General features: G+C 38.4%; 1 protein-coding gene across 2 annotated transcripts in view; it reads right to left on the reverse strand.

Moving 5' to 3' along the window:
* ARHGAP29 (Rho GTPase activating protein 29) overlaps positions 1-23,747 on the reverse strand; it is a 63,222-nt gene that overhangs the window by 38,566 nt on the left and 909 nt on the right. Inside the window, exons 2-3 of one of the 2 annotated variants that reach the window (XM_075558574.1) lie at positions 19,639-19,875; positions 5,770-5,904 (exon numbers count right to left, since the gene is read on the reverse strand). In XM_075558574.1, the coding sequence (XP_075414689.1) occupies positions 5,770-5,904; positions 19,639-19,843 (340 nt within the window). In that variant the 5' untranslated portion in view covers positions 19,844-19,875. The remainder of the gene's footprint in view (positions 1-5,769; positions 5,905-19,638; positions 19,876-23,747) is intronic. The other variant, XM_075558579.1, reaches the window with a different exon arrangement.

Genomic DNA, 23,747 nt, shown 5'->3' on the forward strand with positions numbered 1-23,747 from the left:
TTAATCTTATACAAGGATTGCTTCACTATGATTCACGTTTTTGTTGTTGTTATTGTTCTCTGCCATGTTGTTAAAATGCTGGTCACAACCCACTAAACTTGATGCCATGGCCCACTTAGCCAGTCAGGGCTCACAGCTTGAAGGCCACTGATTTCAAAGATATAATGGCAGAAAAGATAACATCTGCATGAAAAATAAAATCCCAGGGGATGTTTACAAAAACTTAAGGCTCTAAGATCTATACAAGAAAAACTTTCAAGTTTCTCCTAACAAACAGAAAAGACCACTTTAAGAAAGAAAATATATATTTGAGTAGAAATACTATATAAATTCTCCTTAACTTAATCTACAGTTTTAACTTAAATAGCCTTGAATACCAACAGATATTTTCTGAAACTACACACAAACCAGTTTAAAAATCCAGACACTGAAATTCTGCACAAAAAGAGTAATGGGATAAGGTGTTACACTTACCATATATTAAAATGTACTATGAAACTACAGAAAGTGCCCAGATGAAAATTACATGACATTCACATTATTTTAGCACAGTTATTACTCTAGTACAGTAATGCACATACATCGTGCTGCTTTCTAATATACTGTAACATACATTCTATATCATATGCATATATATACACAACAGAACATAAGATCCAGAAATAGTTATTAATACAAGTGAGGATTTAGCATATGACAAAGGTGGCATTTCAAATCAGTGGGAGGAAATGAAAGTCAATAAATTAACTAGACACCTAACTTAATAAATGATACTATTAAAACATAAAAAGGAAAACCATTACCCAACACCTACTATAATATCAGAATGGGGAAATACTTCCTAATTAACAAAGTCTAGAAGCCATAAAAGATGGTTAAATTTAAATGGAAAAATAGAAAAGAACATCATACACAAAATAAAGACAATACAACAAACTTAAGATTGTAACATATCAAATCAATGACTGAAGGCTAACTACACATGCATGTTTTTCAAAAAGTCAATAAAAAAAAAACCAGCCACCACAATAAAAATGGACAAACTGTCAATTCACATAAAAAGAATGACAAATACTCATAAATATACAAAATGCTCTCTGGCTATGGTATCAAGATGAGAGAACTACCAATCAGATCTGCACTGAGGTGCCAGTCATCACTGAGCACCGATAGCAAAGATTGGTAACCGCTCTGGTGGCAAAGGTGCAGAAGCTCCTCCTCTTCAAGCCGCCTGGCAAGGGCAGAACTTCTAGAGGGCAACTTGGCAGTATACAAAAACAAATGTGTGCACTATCTGATCCAGCAACAGCCTACCTAGGAATTTACTTCATTCCCTAAAGCTTTGTTTGTAATAGAACAGACTAGAAATAATTCTGAAGTCGATTAATATTGCACTGGGTAAATAAATTATGTTGCTGTCAAGTTGGCTCTGGCTCATGGCAACTTTACGTATAACAGAGTACAATGTTGCCCAGTCCTATCCATCTTCACACTTAGTTGTTATCCAGGAGGCTTTCACCAGTTAGTTCCAGAAATACCAGCATCCTAATAAAAATACACAAGCCCCTAAAGTACCACAAACTGACAGGTGAGTTGTGGATATATGCCAATATGATAGATTACCATGCAGTTTTTAATGTAAAAACAAGCAATAAAAAATGTTTTAAAACCCTTCTATGTACAGATAAGAAAGTTGCAATAGGCAGAACAAATTTGCCATTTGTGTTAAAGGAAGGGTAAGGAGGAGAACACAGAAACTGTTGATTTGCATGACACAGTCTGGAAAGCTGTAAGAGAAACTAGAAATAGCTGTCACTGCTTAGCTAGGTAAAGGAGCCAGGGGCTAAGACCCTTAGAAAAGCGGCTTCACTTATGCGCACCTTCTCATACCATTTGCATGTGAACCACGGGGCATTTTTACTGACTGAGGAACTAAAGTTTGCAAAGAAAACAAGCGGCTTCTACAATTTTGGTTGTACAATTAAGGTTTTCTTCTTTGTGTGGCAATTTTTAAATATAGGTTACAATTTTTTTTAAAAAGGATTTGTATAACCAAAAGGCTCTTTTCATTTATATTTTAAGATTTACCAAAGCAAGCACAAATAATTCAAACAAAAACATTCAGTACACATTAAATTACTGAGTGTTGAAGATGTCTTTATCAGCTTTTAAAATAGGCTGTATCTTTCTTAAGCATATTGCAAATATTTTGTCAGACTGAACTTCCTGCTTAGAAACAGGAGGAGACACAGGAAATACAAATCACTACTGGAATGAATGGGAAAAGGGTACGAGTGTTGCTTTAAAAGTTATTAAAAGGTAAATTCTAGTTTTAAAATAAAAAGAGTAAAATAAAATTCCTATTTTCACGTATTGTACATATAAAGTAGGTGAGTGTCAAACATCCAAACCCGTGACAGTGCCAAGATTATATGTCTCTGCATCTACACTTACTCCACGGGTTTTTTTTTCTTTCCTTCCAGTTTGGTATACTTAAGGAAAAACAAATACGCCATGTGCTCAGGCCTCCATCAATTTTTAATGTATTAAGAGGGCTAAAACTAAATGACCTTCACATTCTCGACAGCTTTCTCATCTGACCGTAGGAAGTTTTTTTAACTTTTCTTCTCTAAAACACAGATAACAATGTACCTTAACTGTGTGTGTGCAAAGTTTAATATACACGGCATATATGTAAATCACCTTGACTATTTGGAAGAGACATTCATTAATGGTTCCTACCTCGCCCTGGGCCTTTCCAAAGTCTGAATATGAAATCACCATTAAGTAAAAGATTTAGCTAATCTGATCTGACCTTCATTTTCCAGATCAATGAGTATCATCCACTTGGTCTATCCATGATAATTTTAGATAGGTTCACCAATGGCCCATTGGGGGCATATTTTAAAACATAACAATTCACCCCAAAGCACACACATTTTTTAGCTATATCAACCTATGGAGTTCTAGTAAAGCACAAGATTCTCAAACACAAGGCAATCTTCCCCTTTCAAAATTCATCCACGCACCAAGGTGAAATGAGAGCAAGCATCTCAAGGGAAGAGACACAGTGGGAAATAATATTCCAAAAGATCGCTTTACCTCAAAGATACAAAGATCTCCAAGGCAGCCTGGAGCCCGCTTTCTTCATGCTTGTCTCTGGAATGTGGACACCAGTCCCACACAGCACACTCCTTCCCCAGGACATCCTGACTACGCACAATGGCACTGACAACAATTGGCTGTGGCCCCTACTTCCAAGCATGGAAAATTTACTATCTATAGCCACAAATTTCCCTATCTGAGTTAAATGACACTTGTAAACAATCTATTTAAAAACAAATTTGGTTACTAAGCACATTTTCAAAACTCACAGTATAAGCTCTTGATGTTTTTCCATTTGAAATGAAAAAACCAACTGTATTATTTTCAGTGCTTAAAATGCAGAAGACTACAAAAAACATAAATCCATGTCAACAATGGGAGGGGGCAGGCACAGTCTATATTCTATTGACAATATTTTCATTTCCTCTTCCTGCCGCATCCTTGACATTTGCACTTTGCCCTGTCCAGATAAGAGCAAATTCACCCATCTCCAACTTCAAATGCCATTCAGATTTTTGTGCAAGCTGCCTCTGCCAAAGACCCCAATGCCTAGCACTAGCACAGTTAACACTTCACTCAGTCTTTAAGACTCAGGACCGATAACCCCTTTTCTCCAAAGGAGTCTGCCTTTCCTCCTCTGCTCCCCTGGCCCTCATGCTACATCTATCACAGATACTGCTAACTTTTAAAAAACAGTTTTATTGACATATAAGTCAGATACTGTACAATTCAATGACTTAAATATATTAAAGAGATGCAAAATTTTCTTCCTTCTTGTACACATTATTATTAGCTCTCCATTTCCCCCCAACCTTCCCTGCCAAAGCCTTAAGAAATGTAGTTACTATCTCTATAGATTCACCTATCCTGGATTTCACATAAAGAAAATTATACTCAACAAAACAAAAAACCAAAACCCTACCATGAACAAAATAAAACATGGAAAAAATGCCTAACTGAAAAGAAACCAGAAAATGAAAACTCGAAGAAACTGACAGTGGGTCAAGAGAGACAACAAATGCTAAGATGTGAAATTTTACCCTCTCTAGACTTGCAAGTAGGTAGTATAGTGGACCATCTGCTGGGATGCCAACCACAAGGTCAGCAGCTCAATCCTCCCAGCTGCTCAGCAGGAGACAGACAGGGTTCCAAACTCAAGCAGAGACTCACAGCTCAGACACCCAAAGCTCAACCCTGCCATCTGGGGCTGCTATGAGTTAGAACCAACCCTATGGCAGTGAATTTGAGTTTTATCTGCAGTACTCCACTTTAAAGTGCACTCTGTCTGAAGACAAGGCTATTCATGTCCCTGGGTCAATGGTCAAAGAAAACTCAATGGAAGACTTAATCTGCATGGGGACTCTGCAAATGGAATTTTGGACTTTCACTGTCATCCACAACTTTCTGTAAAGAGGTGCTCTAGTATAATTCCCTCCTCTGATTTTGAATTTTATTATTTACAATCATTAGATCACACGTGGGCTGATGTGGTTCTTCCATGTGGCCTTAGTTGGCACCTCACTTAGAAGGCTGTTTGTGTTAATACAAGCCTTTAAGACTCCAGGCACCATTACTTCTGATAGTCAAGGATCAGACAGATGATGCTACCTTACCTGTACCATGGCTACCCAGCAGTTACTTCATTCTAACATTGAGTTTGTATTACCTTACTGGTGCCACCTGACATTAATGACTACATAAAATTCTGTGACATCTCTCTCTCCCGATAACCTCCCTTATCTGTTAAGTGTTTCTCGGGGTCCACTGCGTGCCTGGAATCTCATACTTCTTGGGATACTCTAAGTCAGAGGCTTCCTCTTCCTCTACCACATATACACCAACAACTACCAAATCCACATTTTCAATTTAGGATTTTCCTTACCCCATCACATGCGGTCCGTATGTGCATTCTGACAATCTGGTATCCATCCTCTCATGCAGCAACCCACAATCCCCCACTGCAGCCCAGCTCCTGCCCTCCATCACATCTTTAACCATCGTCCCCCATTCTTAGCAATCACTGAATTGATTTCACTGCATCTTTTCTCAAATATTGACTCACCCTCAACCCTCCTTACTTACGTTAGCATAGAATCATTCTGTGAAATCATTTCATTGGAAAATAATATCCTACTTCTTACTTTAATTCTAAGTTTCAGCACATTTTTGCTACCTGTACAAATACACTTATGTACATAAACATACACATGAGATAAACTTTGTAAAAATAATCTTCCTTTTCACATTTTAAAAGATTCCCAACTAGACCTTGTTTTTCTCTATCGGGCTTCTTTCTTTATGTGGAATCACTAAAAGTGACCATTTTCCAGCATCACATCACTCCTTGTGAACTGGGATAGCATCCCCTATCAAGCACCTCTTGGATGTATACTGAACAGGAACACATCCCAAAAGAACATGCAACGTATCCTTTCAAAACTCACAAAGTTTAAAAGTCACTTACTTTAGCAATAATGTTTTAACTTTAGAAAGGAAGAAACTTTTAGGTTTCTTACGAGGAATATACAAATACCAAAGCATGGATAATTCCTTATTTGTACACACCATAGAAATGCCTTAAGAGAGTCAGTCTCAATATGGACCAAAATATAAAATTTGGACCCCTTTCCCCACATTATCCCACTTTGAATACCTCTTCCTTACCTTTTACTTTTGCAATAAGCATTTCGGCAGCATTTTGAAGATCAATGGAATTGAGGTTCTGATGCTTATTCATTACAGACTTTAAAACACGGAGAAGTTCATCCAGGCGTATATGAATGACTTCTTTAAAGCAGTCTTTAAAAAAAAAAAAAAAAGAAGAAGAAATTTTGTTTCCAAAGCACAATTCCAGGAATCTAATCACAAAAGACCATTCCGAAGCACATTCGCGTATGTGATATTTTGTATTGTTTTTTCAATTTTGCCTACTAAAAGTACACTTCCATGCTCAATACTGCAATTACACACAATTTATATAGCCATCATAAAAATCTTAATCACTTTAATCCATTAAGACCTTAACTATCTCTCAGAGTCACCTCAATTTAGCACTATACTTTTACACTTCACTGAAAAATGAGGCTCTCTGCTCCTGTAAAGATTTACAGCCTCTGAGGCCCAGAGATGGCCGGCAGTTCTTGGTTTGATGAGTCAGGATTGATTCTGTGGCAGTGAGTTTGTTTTTTTCTGAGTTTTACAACTTCACTACATATCCAGTTTTCTCAGTCTAAAGATGTTTTCCAGACTTCTCATTACGCAACTTTATACATTTTCCCAGTCTCTATCATTTATTTTAATATATTCTAAAAGAGTTCAAACTACAAAATCTGATATACTAATATTTTAAAATTTATGTTCTAAATTTCCACATTACAACTTATTGTTTCATTAGTTAATTATTAAATACTGGAAGCTAATAACTCAGAAGAGATACATATCCCACATATACTATATGACCTGTACATTTAAAAAATTGTGACATAATCCTCCGTGGCCTCTAGTCACTACTGCTGCATTATCTGTGTTCATTCCCAACTCCACGCATTTATTTATAAAATCCCTGGTCCCCAAAGGCAGTTTTAAAGCTTTAAACCGGTGACCATCTAATTTATCACTCAAACCAAGACGACCTGTTTGCAAGTGAAAACAGGTGCAAGTGGTAGTCATGTCAGAACAAGAGACATATCCCAGCACTGCCATCCTGGACGCTCCAGAAACCAGCCTACCTTCAAGTCCCCTGAAATACTCCTCCCAAGTCTGAAAAGGCAACCACCTTAAAGACAGTGCTTTGATGTCATTTTCTTTTCTCCCTCTTTACCCAGAATGTTTAATAAAGGTTCTGGTGACACTGCCTGGTAAGCACTGGACTGCTAACTGCAACACTGTCAGTTCAAAGCTACCAGCTGCTCAGAAAGAGGAAGCAGGGAGGTTGTCTGCGGTCATAAAAATGTACAGTCTCAGAAATCTTATACAGAGTCACCATGAGTGGGGATCCACTAGATGGCCATGGGTTTACGGTTTCATGATCGTTAACACTTACTGAGACCTTCATAGATGCCAAGCACTGCTTAAATTCTCATATCAAATGTATTAGGTACTTAACAGTGTCTCTGTTACATAGTTTAGAAAATTCACACACACTGAAATTGTTAACTTAATGAGCAGTGGAGCCAGAACTTGAGCCCACGGAATATAATTCCACCATTCATGCTCTTCCAGATTATGTTGTCATCCTAGTGAAATGGTTAAAAGTAAACAGCAGTAGCAGTACAGCAGCAACAACAAAATCCACTCTTTAAACACCATTTATACACAAGTATATAAATAGTATTTTTCAGAATACTATTTTTTACTAAATACTAATTTAGCATTTCATAATACCAAAAGACTAACCAGTTGGAAGAAAAATGTCTACCAGCTAAAGCTATTCCTACATCATCTCTTAAACAGCCCACTCATGGACAGAATGACCTCAAGAGAAATGTACAGGATGAGCGGGACAAAGGTAGGCGAGATGAGGGGGCTGTGTAATCAGGGCAGAAACAATGGAAGATAGTGCTAGAAAAGAGATACTCCTTCAAGGAGCAAAAGTGACTTCTTCCCCCAACAAACTTAAAAACTTTGGAAATTAGTAGAGTCTAACGGCAAAAGGTTGCACACATAAACAATCTTCTCTAACTGATAAAGTTGTTTTCCAAGGGTGCATGGGCTGGTCATTCCATCCGCCTGTAGGTGCACACTAGAACAGTATTTAATGGATGATGGGAACCAAATTTTTCAATGATGGAGTAGGAATTTACAGATAAGGAGGTTAAAGCAATCCGTGTGACAAAGGTCCTCAGTAGGAACTCTTGTGTAGCTTAATCTAAGTACAGGTGGCTAAGCATAAGAACACTTGTAAGGCATGTGAGAGAACTTCAAAAAGTTCATGGGGAAAGCCAACATCCTTTCATTCCAATTTCCTGTGAACTTTTTGCCAGCCCTTCATGCGGTAGTTGAAGAGACACTACTGCCCGAGTGGTCATGGCTTCCGATACCATTCTGCAGCTCAGAGAACCCAGGCTCCTTGGGAAAGGGCATCTGGGCGTGCCAGCAAGTAAGGCGGCAAGGCATATGTCTATGTAGATGTCTCAGACAGGCACAAGCAGCAAGCAAACTGGAAAAATCTGAACAAGAACAAAAAAGCAATGTTGGGTTATAAAGCAAGGAGAGTAGTATTGAATATTTATAATGAAATAGTATCTGTGAGTCCATGTTGATGATATATATGTGACTGAGTAGATTAAAAAATGGGGAGAAGAGACAAAATTCCTTTGCAAGAGAATCCCAAATGATTTATGTAGGAACGCTGCCCTGCAGAAAGTGGAACCTAATCCCTTACTCAGTATGTGCAGGATCTGTACAGTGAGTTCTTTCTGAAGTATGGAGGGCGAGATGGGGAGAAGTAAGAGAAACCGGACAAAGACTACCTCAGCCAGAGCATCTTCAACAAATTCTACTGAGCGTCTGTATCCTTGATTTGTGATGAAAATGGCACTTGACCTCTGTCATCTTCCTCTCAAAACGCTACAGCCCCCGTGTATTCAGGGGAAAATATCAGACAAATACCAAGAGAGGGGCATCGCACAAAGCAAACACCTGCCTCAACCCGGACTCGCTAACAGGGAGTTAATTCCAATGTAGAGCGACCCTCTAGCACCTGGCTGGAACTTCTCTAAACTGTTAAGCTCAACCACACCAAAAAAACATCTGAGAAACGAACGCAGCGCAGGATACCCTACAGCAGTGGTTCTTACCCTTCCTAATGGTGTGACCCTTTAGCATTGTTCTTTCTGCTGTAGTGAAGCCCCAACCATCAAGTTATTTTCATTGCTACTTCATAACTGTCATTTTGCTACTGTTACGAATCGGGCGACCCCTTTGAAAGGGTCGTTTGACCCCCCCAAAGGGGTCGCCACCCACAGGTTGAGAACCACTGCTCTATAGAGACATAAGGTAACATGACAATTCCATGTAATGTGAGGATACTGGAATGAAAAACGGACATTAAGGGAAAGCCAAAGACACCTGAATAAACATGGACTTTAGCTAATGAAATGTACCAGCATTAGTTCATTAATTTTAACAAATGTATGCCACACTTTGTGAGGTATCAATAGAGAAAACAAGGTGTGGAGGTACATGGGAATGCTCTATATTATTGTCTCATTTTTCTTTCAATATAAAATTATTCTGAAATATAGAATCTTTTTACAAATGAAATACAAAAATTTTCAGAAAATTATTATGTACTATTGGGATTTTTCTCAATAAACATATATTACATTCATAATTTAAAAACTCACGAGTTTTCTGATGAGTTTTGAGTAGAAAATATGAATGTACATCTCCAAGAACATAGTTTAATAAATTGTGTTAGATAAATGAGCACTATTTTGTCTGCACTATAATTTTAAATGCTAGTATTGTTTTACTTCACTCAGGCCATACGGAACAGTGGCTGGAATGCTACAACCAGCCCAAACCAAACCCACTGCCCTCAAGCCATAATTCCAACTCACAGTGACCTGTTCACAGGATGGGGTCAGAACCCCACAAAGCGTAAGTCTAGGAAGCAGGCTGCAAACCTTCAACTGGTGATGTTTAGGCACAGCTGTTTGTGTTATTTGTTTATGCACAACAGAAACCAGCTAGCCAAACAGCACAGGTTAAATCTGAAATGGAACCTAGTAGCTCTGAAAGAAAAGAATTTTCTTGGAGAATAATATACTTTGAGGAGCTGTCCTAAATACGAAAAATTTGCAGCATTTCTCCCCACCTCGAGTTTTGCATAGCTGAGCCTCTTAACTTTGTTTCTTTGGACCACATATAACTAAATAAAGCTAGATATGCTAGCAATTCTGCTTACTCCGCAATGCCAAAGATGAGTGATCGCCTTATCACCCAAGGGTTGAACTGTACTTTTTCAAACCTGACATATCTGATTCTTAAGAGAGAGAGAGAGAAAAGAGGAGGGCGAGAAGGAGGTGGAGAAAGAATATGAAAGGGAAGGACATTTATCATTTCTAGTCCCTAATTTGGTGTTCAAGGAGCCCTGGTAGAGACAGTTTTACTCTGCCCTACAGGGTCGCTGTGATTTGGAATTGACTCAGTGGCAGTAAGATTGAGTTCTGGTATACTGATGTTCTATGATAAAATCCACAGATATTAATATACTTAAGGAATATTGCAAGGATATTTTATTCTTAGTTTTAGGCCAAAGAAGCTTAATTTACAGTGTCAACAATAAGCACGCCCTTACTCACAAATTAGTGAGCATCAAGCAAGAACTACGAACACTAATGACCTAAATTTCTAAATAAACCTAGGTAATCAATTCTGGTCTTTTCAGTGTCATGGAAATAAGATTTCAAAATTATTAAACATCTAAGCTTTTTTCAATTTTAATTTCTAATATGGTAAACAGTGAGAATGCTTAATATTTCTAATATGATAAACAAAGAGAAAAACATTTTGAGATCCTCCATAATTCGTAAGAGTTGACAGTACTGAAAATCTGATAGCTTTCTTTTTTTTAGTCACTGCACAACATCTCAATAGCTGTCAGGATAAATCATTTACCAGCTTGAAATTCTTCTCTTCTTACAAAAATATTGATGTTGTACAAAATTAAAAACTGGAAAAACAGATTTTGAAATATTAGGAGTTTCAGAAGTGCCTCCAATTGCACTAAAATTAATTCCTCGAATATACTTCTAAGGTTTTTAACCAATGAAATGAACATGGCACTTAGTTCACCGATAAGACTCTTAAACTTTCATCAAGTTATGTGCAGCAAGGTCAACTACTGGGGCCAGAGTAAATCATAATATTTCACCTTGGACTTCATAATTAACAAGTCCTCTACAACTTGTTTCATAAATGGTAAATGTTCCATTTTTACAACCTGTTACTCTGCATAAAATAATCTCCAATATTTTTATGATGCAAAAGGCTCTTAAATGGAGAATAAAGTTTAAAACACTTTATTACTAATAGTTAATTAAGTAGCTTCAACAACAATTAATTTTGTCCTTAAAACAACAAAATAAACTCAAACAGTAGCAGCAAAAACATTAGCAGCAAGAAGTAAAGCAAAATAGGTCATAATTATCAGCCCCAAATACCAAGTGATGGTAAGTCGTTGCTTGGTGTGACAGATGTTGGTCCAGAGAGGTGGTTCCAATCCTTGATTGGTCACCTTCTTTAAAATCAAACTAAGCTCTGAGACCTTAGGTTCATCATCACAAAAACCTGTATCACTTATTTATAAGGTTGTTGTAAACAGGAAATATGTTAACAGAAATAAAAACTTTACAAAGTATGTCTTTTACCTAACTAGGCCACTGCCATCAAGTCACTTCTGACTCCTGGGGACCAGGACAGAGCAGAACGACCCCATGGGTTTCTGAAACCGTCATCTGTCCGGGAGCAGAAAGCCTCAGCTTGCGTCAAAACTGACTAGATGGCAGGGAGTTTGTGGGGTTTTCTTCCAAGTAGCAGTTGATAGGTTTAATCTGCTGACCTTGTGATCAGCAGCCCAAGTGTTTTTTTTAGTCGCTATTATTAAATCTGTAATAGTCATTTAAACCAAATATTTTGAAAATATTAAATCCACCTACAAAGATAGCCAGGCCCACAATATTTTGGCTAATGAAAAAAAGATATTAAAGATTCACTTTCATTTCATACATAAAATTGAAATTGCTGAATGATTTGTAAATAACACAGTGATGTTCACTGCCAATGACTCGAGACCCTGTGTGCAGTAGAACTACTCCATAGAGTTTGAGGCTATGACCTTTCAGAGAAGTAGATCACCAGTCCTGCCTCCCGAGTTCCTCTGGGTAAATATGAGCCACTGATCTCCCAGAACTAGTAAAAATCAAAACAAACAAACTCACTGCAGTGAGTAAATACAGACTCGTGGTGACCCTATAGGTCAGTGTAGAACTGCCCGAGACTGTAGCTCTTTACAGAAATAGGAAGCCTCATCTTTTTCCCCTAAGAGAGACTGGTGGATTTGAACTACAGACCTTGAAATTAGCAGTTCAACACATGACCCACTATGCCACCAGGGCTCCCAGAGTTAGTAGCTAGCTGGGTATTCTGCACCACGCAGGAACTGAGACAGTATTGAGCGTGTATTTTAGAAAAAGATTTCTCTAACTGTAAAGAGAAATTATAATATTAAATCGTACAATGAAATGAAATACAAGATCTACTATACTTTCAAATTTTTAGAGTGGCCACATTGTAAAGGTAATGAACTTTACACTACAAAAATATTATATAAGTGATTGTTTTAGTCAATCCAAGTGATAACACTAGTTTATCTAGAACAGTAATATTCCTTTATCACCAATATTGTAATCTGACTTTTAATGTACTATTTCACCCATTTGTTTTGTTTCATTCAGCTTATCAGGTGAAAACACATTAGGCCGATCCACACTTTGGTTCTCATGCACTAACACAATAACACAGTGTTTATGTCGAAACACTTCATGGACATGCTAAAATAAATCAAGGGGAAAGGTTTTTTTTTCATTGATTAAAAAAAAACAGCTGATAACAATTTTTGAAAATCAGTTTAGTTACTTCAGCTTGACCTCTCTCTGGAAAGCCATGATAATCCAGAGGGGGGAAAAAAACTTCAGAAGTTATCACTAGGAAACACCCTTTTTTGCTACAGTGACTTTTGGATGTGCAGGATAAACGAGAATCCCTTTTTCTAGCTCCCTGGGGATTGTAAAGATAATTAAAATTGATTTGAAAAACCTCATGGGGGGGGGGGACGACGACAAATTCACTGACATCCAGTCAAAGCTAACTCAGAGAGACCCTTACAGGACATAATATAGCTGCCCCTGTGGGTTTCCAAAACTGAAACTCTTTAAGAGAGTACAAAGCCTCATCTTTCTGCCTCAGAGCAGCTGGTGGTTTCAAACTGCCAGCCTTGGTGTGAGCAACCCACTAACTCATTTCATCTTCACAACAATCCCATAAGGTGAGTACTATTTTACAGATGTTGGATTCCACCTGTTACCCTGACTCGAGCCGACGCTCCTGGTCACCATGACAGACTGTGTGGTTAAAGGCGCTACAGCTCAACACAGGCACTCTGCCACCTGTGCGAGTCAAGCTATGAGCGACTAATCAAATATGCCAATCACTATTATCAGTGGCACCATACATACTATGTGCGTAATTCCAGACAAGGCAGAAGAGCAAAGCAATTCCTTGGAAATAGGTCCACATCTGATAAATTACTTGTATTTCGTGCCTCAAAGATTCACGCCACACCTCCTAACCACAAGCCATACAGAGCCTGTGAACCTTCCTGCCGCTCCTAAGTGACGTTTGTCAGAAATCACTTATAAAGATGTTTACTTGTAGAGAAGTCAGAGCAGGACCCAGCTGAGGCTGGCAACTTCACGTCCCTAATATTTCATAAAACTCCTGGCACACTGTAAAGGCTGAATGTTTAGGAGCAGTCGCCAAAGGTTAAATGAACATGAAATGAAATCTGTCTAAAACAAATTTCATCCAGAAAAAAAAAAAGCGGCTAATTCAAAGATAGGATATCCAGTAAGACTGCAAACATATGCAGAACTTCCTCTCACAACAGGATATACATATTATGTAATGGTAATGGCTTTTAACTTTCATTTGATCCTGTCTGTTCTATAAAATTTCTTTTAGAAAGTTAACGTATCTCTTCCTACTATTAAAACAAAACCAAATGTACTCATAGTGACCCCTAAACAAGACTTCAGACGCGGTAAATCTTTATTCGCGCAAACCACCTTATCTTGATATGCTTGAACCCCATGCCGTAACCCATAGTGCCACTAACCGGGTGGCTTACAATAGCTCTTAAATCCAAGATCTAGAAACACCGGAAACAACCACTTACAAGACATCGGAGCTAGACTTTTCGGCTTTGAACTTTGCCTTAAGATTTTAATTTGTAACTCTAAATTAGAAAGTCTTTTTTTTTTTTTAAAGTAAAGAATTTATCTGAAACTGCTGGCTTTTAAATGTTCTTTTCTAGTCTATAAGAAACAAAACTAAAAGCCATATCAAAGCCTCAACAGTTACGTTTTGCTAAATGTATTTCAAAGATAGTGTTATCTAATCAAAAAGGTTACAAGAAGTGGTAGATTGGTGGTTTTCCTTCAAATAACATTTATACTAATAATAGATATTTTCAAACAATGGATACCAGAAAAATCAGCTATTCTGCACTCTCCTTAAAACAAATCACCACCAATGTGTTGATTCCGACCCATAGCAACCCTATAGTGCAGGGCCTCTGAGTTTCTGAGATTATACGGTATATCCTCAAGTACAAGCCAACCCGAGTATCCGTCGAGGCACCTAATTTTACCACAAAAACTGCGTTAAAAATGTGCTGGAAAACTTGGCTTATATATGACCATATATGTTAACTCTTCTCAGGAGTAAAAAGCTTAGTCTTTCTCTTATGGAACAGCTGGTAGTTTCTAGCTGCTGACCTTCCGTAAGCAGCCCAACCAATGACTCTTACACCAACAGGACTCTGCACTATTCTGACAGCCCAGTTAAAAGCCTTGCACCTTTCAAAGTCCTACGTTTTGCGCTTCCTTCGATGATCCTTCCCAGTAGGAATGGGTAGGTATGCCACAGAAACAGGATTTTAACTACTGTATAAATCAGAAGAGCATATATGAATCTGTCATGTGGAATTCAGAACACGTTACTCCTTAAGGGGCAACCAAAAAACTGAATTGGTACTAACCCTGCATGTATTTTAACCTACGATGTTATAATTAAACAGACCCAAATGTGTAATTGTGTGCTTCAGTATTTTAATATCAGATGCAAAATTTACCTCATAATTATTCATAATTCACCTTAATGACACTTGATAAAGATCTAAGGCTTCAAATTCCACCACTGCCATCTATGTACAGAGGACCCCTCTCCTGGAAGTCAGTGGTGTGTACAGAGCATCGCCAAGCCCAATCGCTTGTCCCATCCAAACAAGAACGGAGGTCACAGTCCTCAGATCACCCACACTATGCTGTCCACTTCATCTGTCAGAAAAAAAACCCCAAACGAGAGGCAAACTACTTACATGCATTAACTCTATTAAAAGGCACCCAGCTCTTTGGTCCCGATTTACTTTCTTTAATCAGTGGATAGTATGAACTTCAAATTCTCACTTGGAAAATTTTCACAAGACCGCTCTCAAGTGGCTATCATAAACTTTCATTTTAAAAGAATTTAGGGAATGGATTTCAGAGTGTCCTCTACAGTGTATTACTGTATATACTCGTGTATAAGCCGAGTTTTTCTGCACATTTTAATGCAGTTTTTGTGGTAAAATTGGGTGCATCGACTGATATTCGAGTTGGCTTATACTCAAGTATATATGGTATCTTAAAAATTAGTATTTGTTGGTTTTCTTCAACATTCAACTGCAAATTACTCAAAACAATGTATAATCTCCAATGCCAATCTAATTTCAAACTACAGAATCCTGACACTGATAACACCTGGGGCAAGTGACGCAATAACTCAAGGCAGAGTTCAAAGCAGATTATTAGGAAAAAAAGGCCTTCCATTCTCTATCCAGGGCTCTCTCTGACATCCTGTGCTGCCAACTTGATTCAACTACAAATCCTGGCTGGGAGCGGAGGGACTGGTTCACATCAAAGGAGGTGTGAACGTGACTCGCTCCAAAGGAAACCAGGAGAAAGCATTCTTGCTGCTCTCTCTCAGTACAGTCTGTCCATTTGCTTGAAGAACACTTTGCCGAGGTTTCCTTTCGGCATTTTGCTGTTAGTGGGTGTGCATCGGGTAACAAAGTAAACAGCCCCATAGGGTTTTCTAGGCTGTAATCTTTACAGGACAGATCACCAGTTCTTTCTCCCACTGAGTCTCTGTATGGGTTGAAAGGGCCAACTTTTCAGTGAGCAAGTAAGTACTCAACTATTGTGCCACCGAGGCCACTTTACATTCTGTAACCCCAACCAGCACCACCTAGTCCAGTCAAGCTCCTATCAGGAGAGAACTCTCCCTGGGAGAAGACCTCATCTTCCTCCCTCAGAGTGGCTGGTGGGTTTGAACTGCTGACCTGTGGCTAGCAGCCCAAGTCATAACCACCTAAATAATTAACCACATTTGAAGACCTTATCTGTTGCCCTCAAGCTTCTATCTCTTGCGAGCCTCATAATAATTCTCTTAATATGAATTAGCCTGATATTTTAAGAAACTAAATATCACAATCAGAATTGAACACACAGTATTATGCAATATTTTCCCAAGCTTTTAAAATGGGGTTAATTTATATGCTTGGAAATACTTCTTTGCTTTAAACACAAATGGTTCTATCAACCCAAGTAAATTTCCAGATTTGGTCAAAAATAATCTGAAATACACTGCCCCCCCCCAAAGAAAACAAAGTCTTGTTAAACCCAGGGTTTATCCTTAAATGTGATTCTTATGCCCTTGTACCTACAACTGAAAGATCAATTATGCATTATAATCAACCTGAAGGCAAATACCTTGGCCATTGCACACTATTTTCTTTTTGTTTTAACTTCTTTTTGTGACGGGGCCATAGGTTTATAACTGACACATACTAATTTTCAATGAGAGGATTCAAAAATTAAGTTTTCCATTAAAAAAGAAATCCATACATGAATCACAAGCTGCAAGAGTTTTTTTTTATGATTAGCAACATAAGCTAGTCTAAGTTTTGATGTACTGGCATCCTTCTTAAAAGGCTAATGTACTTACAAATTTTCATCATTAAGTTTACTTACTAAATATATTATCATATACAAGGTAGTTTCAACAAGTTAGTGAGAAAAATGGAATTAAAAGATAATGGAATTTTTCCCCTTGAACTTGATAGTCTCCTCCTGCTAACCCATACTTAATATCATTCCCCCCCCCTTTCCTCATTTAGAACCAACTCAGTCTATTCTCTCCCATTCTCTAGACTGTGTACTCACAAAAATAACACCTTTAAAAGTTTCAGAGTTAAGAAGTAGTCCAAATTGCTTGGACTATTGCTTGGCAAACAGAAATAGGGAAGCTGGGCATTTTATACGATATGAAACCCTCTACATGGAAAATAAAGCCAAATATAAATTCTAACTTAAAACCTTATTACAACTTATTAAAATTGACATTAAATAAAAATTTGCCCTAAATTGAGGTAAATGGTTCAACACATCATTTTAAAATTCACCTTAAAAATTACCCAGTTAATGAATTGTACACCAAAAGAGAATAAATCCAATTGTATGAAAAATGTTTTAATAAGAGTGTGAAGGGTCACCGCCTTGGAAATCCTCCAGTTTCCTTACTCATCAGATGTGAACACACCAGTCTGAGCAATTGTAAAAGGAGGTAAAGTAAAATGGAAACTGACTTCAATGTTCTGATGGCATGTGAATTGGTTTCAAATAATTGAGAAAAATAATTAGCTCAATTAAGAACCAATACTGAGTAAAAAGATATGCTTCCTTGAATAAATGGCAGATGTGCTACTCGAGTAAGAAATTTAATGTCAGCATGCTCTTTGTGGCTGGTTGCCCCCTGCACATTCTAATTCATGGAGACCCCACATGTGCTGAGAACTGAGCTCTCCAGGGTCTCCCAAGCTGTGACCTTTCAGAAGCTTAGCCCAGGTTTGTCCTCTTAGGTACATCTAGGTGGGCTCACCTCAGAGCCGATATTAAATCTACCCAGAGACTCCAATGCCAGTGGAAAACTCAAGATACTTAAGACTTTCTTTTTACAGTAGCAAGGAAGTCTTCATCTATACACAGACTTCAAAACCAAGCTACTATACTGAATGTTAGCGACTTCTTTTTGAATAACATTACGTAGTCCCCAAAAAAGGACAAGTCAATCTCATTTGAGACTACAATTCTAATCCAGTAACTTTGGGCATTTTCAACCTAAAAATTATCATTAGAAGTATCTTGTTGAAAGCAGCTTTTAGCAAAAGCACACACTATATTTTTGCTTTTCTGTTTCTGAACATATACCTTTGGGGGGGGGGGGCGCAGTGGCAATATATTTGTTATATACACACACATATACGTATATATGTATGCACACACGAGGGGCTTCAAAGAATTCAAGGAAAATGGAATTAAGACAATGGGATTTCTCCATGAATGTTTTGGAGCCCCTCATAGATATATAAAAATATATAAATCTTACAATGTCTAAGAAGTCCACTAGGGACTTTTTATTATACGAAAATACTGAGTCTTCATTTTCCTGTATCCAGACACAGCATTATGACCATAGAAATGAACTGGAGCTGTACCTTAACCCATCAATTGTTATCAAGTGTGGAAATCCAAGAGGTCCTCAGTCATAGGAGGGTGCTGAGGTCAAGTCAAGGAGTGCACTTGTACCCACAGTGCTGTGCTTCAGGAGATTCGAGTCTCTTGCATCATTATCCATTTCTAACTAAATAGAATAAATGCTATGACGATCCCAGAGATCAGAAAGAAATGAAAAACAAATTGAAGCCTGAATCCACAGTCCACGAAGAGCGCCTAGATCCTAGGACAGAGCCGAACTTCTCTGCCAGGTTTAGAGGCCGTACATTTTTGGAGATATTGGTTAGCGGCCCAACAACGAAAGCTCCTTAGGAAAAGATAACACAAGGGGGCAAAAGAGAAAGCAGCTTCCTTTTTGAGAGAAAAAAAATCCCTCTAGATAAATTTTAATAACAATATGAAAAGCTGAGTGCAGGCAAAAATCATTCATGTAAATGACAAATATGACTCTTGCTTATCAACGTAGTTATTTCATGTTAATCAAAAACCCAAGCTCACTGCCATGGAGTCGATGCTAACTCATAGCGAGGTGGATTCCCGAAACTGTAACTCTTACAGAAGTAGGAGCAGAACGCTTCTCCAGTGGGTTCAAACTGGTGACCTGGTTAGCAGCCCAGTACATAACCACTACCGTCACCCAGGGTTCCTGCTAAACATTAAGAGGGAAGTTAAAATTCCAATGACAACTTTTCCTTTATCACATGGGCCCCCGATGCTAAAAACCAAAGACCAGTTTTTTTTTTTCTGCTCTTGTTCCCTCACCCAAGTTCGATTATCTAGTGCGCTTTAGCTGGTTATAAAACAGTTTACACTATAAACATCAAACATATTTGGGTTAAGGGGGGCAGATAATAATGAAAGCAAAAAAAAAATGAGGACCTGATGCCAGGGGCTTAAGTGGAGAGCAAATGTTTTGAGAAGGATGAGGGTAATGAATGTACAAATGTGCTTTACACAACTGATGTATGTGTGGATTGTGATAAAAGTTCTATGAGCCCCCAGTAAAAATTTTAAAAATAACAAAAGCAGAATATTCTGTTCCTACCACTATAAACACACATATTTACAGCAAGGCTCGCATTTTAAATTTTACACACTATCCAGTAAGAATGCTGAGATAAAATAATTGACAAACCTGAAAGAATAGCTTCTTTCAAATAGAGTAACATATGGGAGAACTTCCTGATATCATTCACCAACTCCTTGATGTAATCCGGATCAAAAATGGAGTTGGAACTTATGGACTTGAGCCCCATTTCAGAAGTTGTAACATCAGTAGAGACTTGGCCTGATGCCAAAACACGTTTTTTCTTTGTCTTTTTCTGTTTGTGAGCAAGCATCCTTTCATATAACAGTCAGAAAAACTGAAATCCTTAAGGGGGAGGAAAAACAAACAGAGGTATATGAGAAACACAAATACTACAGCAACCAAGGGAAACATTCTACTAGGTTTTCCCAATAGTTGACAGTCCACATGTTCTATTTAAAAAGCAAAACCCCTTTACTGCAATCACAGCTTTTATTTATTATTAAGTGCCAGCCATCTTGAGAACACATCATACACAAACTACCAGTCTCTTCCTTTCACAAGTGAGGCCCTTAGGCTTAGAGACTTTGTCCAAGCTCCTAGCTGGTAAATGAAGTAGGCGCTTAAACCCAGATCTGTCTCAATTCCAAAAACCAAGCTTATTGTGGCTTCCTCCCGACCCTTAGACGTGTGGATGCAATTGTCATCATAAAGCTGCCCTGAAACGGCATGTGGTGGAAGAGCATGCTCTCCCCGGTGACATCACCCGCAGAAATTAAGAAAAGGTGTGGGCTTTGGGGGAAAAACAAACACAACCAGAACACCTGTTTTCAAAATCCTCCTCCATCACAGGCTGTGTGGCCTGACAGCTGTTAATCATCATCTCTTCACTCTGGCATGCTCATTTGTAAAAATGGGCATAACATCCTGACAACACTTACATCATGAGATTATTGTAAGGATGAGACAATGGTACACAAGGCTCCAGCACACAGAATTTCAATGTCGGTGGATTTCCCCAAGTACACATATATGTGCACATGTGCGCACATGTAGGCACGGGCTCACACAACAGTCTTGGGCAATAGTGTCTTATTAAGCATATTTACATATTCTTAAATGATATATTAGTATTTACTAACGTGATATCCAAAAATAGCTGAGTAAATAAATGACTGGGCACTATTTTGGGTAAAGAAATCTTGGTGACAGTGGTTAAGGTCAGTGTTGGTCAGTTTCACCTGGGAGAAAAGTGCGGTCAGCTGACCCACACAGACCACAGCCTTGGACACCCTGTGGGCAGTTCTACTAGGTCCTATAGGGCCACTATCAGTCAGAATTGAGTCTGCAACAGGTTTTTGTTTTGTTTTTGTAATTTAAAACGGCCCTGGTGGCCCTATTGCATAAGCGTAGGCCGCTAACTGTAAAGTCTCCAGTTCAAACCCACCAGCCCCTCCTAGGGAGAATGATGAAGCTGTCTGCTTCCATAAAGATGTAGTCTTTTAAAAAAAATGCTGATTGTCATCCACTCAATTGATTTCTAACCTCTAAGGGGTCATGTCTCTACAGCTGGAAAAATAACAATTGTTCAGCCAAACTAACTACAGTTCCTTTTGCTTGGACTACTACTTCCATTCCAATAACTCATTCATTCATACCAGCTCAAAGATCACACTTCCTGGACCGTAATGGCTTCCCACCACCCCAACACACGGCCACTGAATCTCCCCTTGGATGCAATGCAACATTCTCTACTTTTCCTCACTGCACACATCACTGTTCAAATAGATGATTCATGTCTTCCCATCTAGACCATGATCTCAAGCAAATCAAGGCCATGTCTATCTGCTAACCATGTGTTCTCTGCTCACAGAACACTGCTTGCCACAGGATAAAACTGGTGGCTGAATTCACAACTTAGGAATGAGTATTCACTACAAAGTTTCAATTAATTTTTATGGAAACGAAAGTAAGCAATTCTGGACTGCTAGTGTTTGGAGGGGAAAATAGATTGTTTTTTTAAAGTCTGTCTCTAAAAACAGTCTAATTAAAACAGAACAAGCATATGAAACTGAGTGAAGCCAAGATTTACATAACATTGAAATCAAAGTTGGATTTTTATTATTTCTCCCCTTCTTTAAACAGGAATCTCTAAACCCATTACAGCAGAGTTGCTTCCGACTCATAATGACCCAATAGGACTGAGCAGAACCGCCCCACAGGTTCCCAGAGCTGTCATGTTTGGACACAGACCGGCACAGCTGTCTCCCAAAAAGTGGCTGATTTGAGTTCGAAACACTAACCTTTCAGTTAAGCAGCTGAGCTCTTAACCATTGTGTCCCAGGGCTCCTCAGGGTTTTTTTTTAATATGTCTTTAATTGTTTTTAAAAGGCACTTAGTCCATATTCTTTTGTTAATATCAAATTCTTTCTTCAAACATAGTTTCTCCATTGAAACTAGTTTCAAACCTACTTACATTCAGGTGAGCAGTAACTTCCCAATTTAAGCTAGGACCACTTCTGGGCGTTGTCATCATACCCAAAGGAAAACAAAACTCAAGGGGTTTTACTTGGGCAGTTATTTTGTAACTTATCAAGACTATGAATACAGAAATCTTACTGCTGTTGCATCGTACTTAGTAATAAGTCATCTGTTTAATTCTGACAGCAGAAAATCTGTCACACTAGAAAACTGCTCACTGACATTTCACAAACATCAAAATATTTTGCCTATCTCACAAACAAAAATTTTAGCAATTCCATGTCAAGCTTGTAACCCCAAATTATTAATGTGTAAAACATTTTTGAGTTTTTTAAATGCTTGAACATTTTTAGATAAGACTAGAAGGATCGAGGTAAGCTTGAATGGAAAGTGGAAGGGCTAAAAAGGATTATACTCTAATCCTAGTCAGTAGTATGTTGAAAAATGTATTGTTACATGAACTTTAACAACTTTTCATATTTCAAGTTGAAAAGAGGAACCATTCAAGAGAAAAAATGCTTAAATTGCATAAACAATCCAAGCTTTCATAAAATTGAACCATGATACTGGAAAATCTTGGACAATATAACATTGCCAAGAACATGACTTTCCTATGTGCCAAAACGAGTACCCTGTAGTTGGTGGTAGCATAAAATACTAATGGATTACAACTAGTGGTAATTAAATTAGGTAATAATGTGTAGACAGCAAAGCCCATCATAAGATCCAATAACCACTAGCTATTACTACAAACTGCTTTACTGTGGAAAATTATTTATAGTTAAGTTACAGCCCACATTCGGCTTCACTTCAGTATCTGTAGGCTGTGTTCAAGACATACGAGACTGAAAACAACTTCAGAAGCTTAAATGATTCCGTGGAAACTCAACAGGCTTCCAAGTGAAGTTTGAACTGCGCAAACAGAGAAGCAGGCAAAATATTTGTCCCTCTTCTAATTCTCATGAAACTCTTCTTTCTACTTCCAATCAATCAACATTAAAAACATGTATTAAAAAATGTATGATCCACTTCTCAGAAAACTCTGCACTAAACACAAAAAAATCTACTTTTTTAAGACACAAACTAACTTCCCAGTGCTGCTTCTGAGCCTTCAGTAGCCCCTGTCAATCCCCCTTCCAAAAGTGACCCTGTAGAGGCATTTTGATTTTAAGCACTGGGCTGTCTGGTGGATTATAAAACTACCCGCAAGTCTATACTTCATATTTCCCAGTTTACGAATTCCACCTCAGGAAAAATTACCAAGTATTTCTAAAATCTGCCGTTTCAGCACAATTTCTGATTTTTTTTGTCGGAACATAAAGATGTTGAAAAAAATTCACTGCGATTGTCTTTAATTAAGGGCACATCAGAAAGTTTCACGTGCGATATGCAAATCATTGTAAATTCTAAAGGCAGGCTTGAAATGCACATAGACTTCATTCCTGTGCAGTTCTGGCCCAGTATGCTTAAAACAGAGGAAGCTGCCTGGCCTCCCACGCCTCCAGCATGTCTAGCATTCCTGGCAGGCAGGGCTCTCCGGGACTGGTCTGAGCTACTCATGCCAAAGAGCACGTTTCCCATCCCAGGATTTAAACACAGAGGGGGGCGGGGGGGATCAACCAATTAGGGCCAAGGACGACGATAGCGACGGGCCCGCTAGATGGCCTCGGACACCGACCGAGGAGGGGTGGACGCTGGGCTCTCCTCTCTCCCCTTCAGCAGGTAACACTCCTGAA

The sequence above is a fragment of the Tenrec ecaudatus genome, chromosome 1 (assembly GCF_050624435.1).
Source record: "Tenrec ecaudatus isolate mTenEca1 chromosome 1, mTenEca1.hap1, whole genome shotgun sequence".
Classification (NCBI taxonomy): Eukaryota; Metazoa; Chordata; class Mammalia; order Afrosoricida; family Tenrecidae; genus Tenrec; species Tenrec ecaudatus.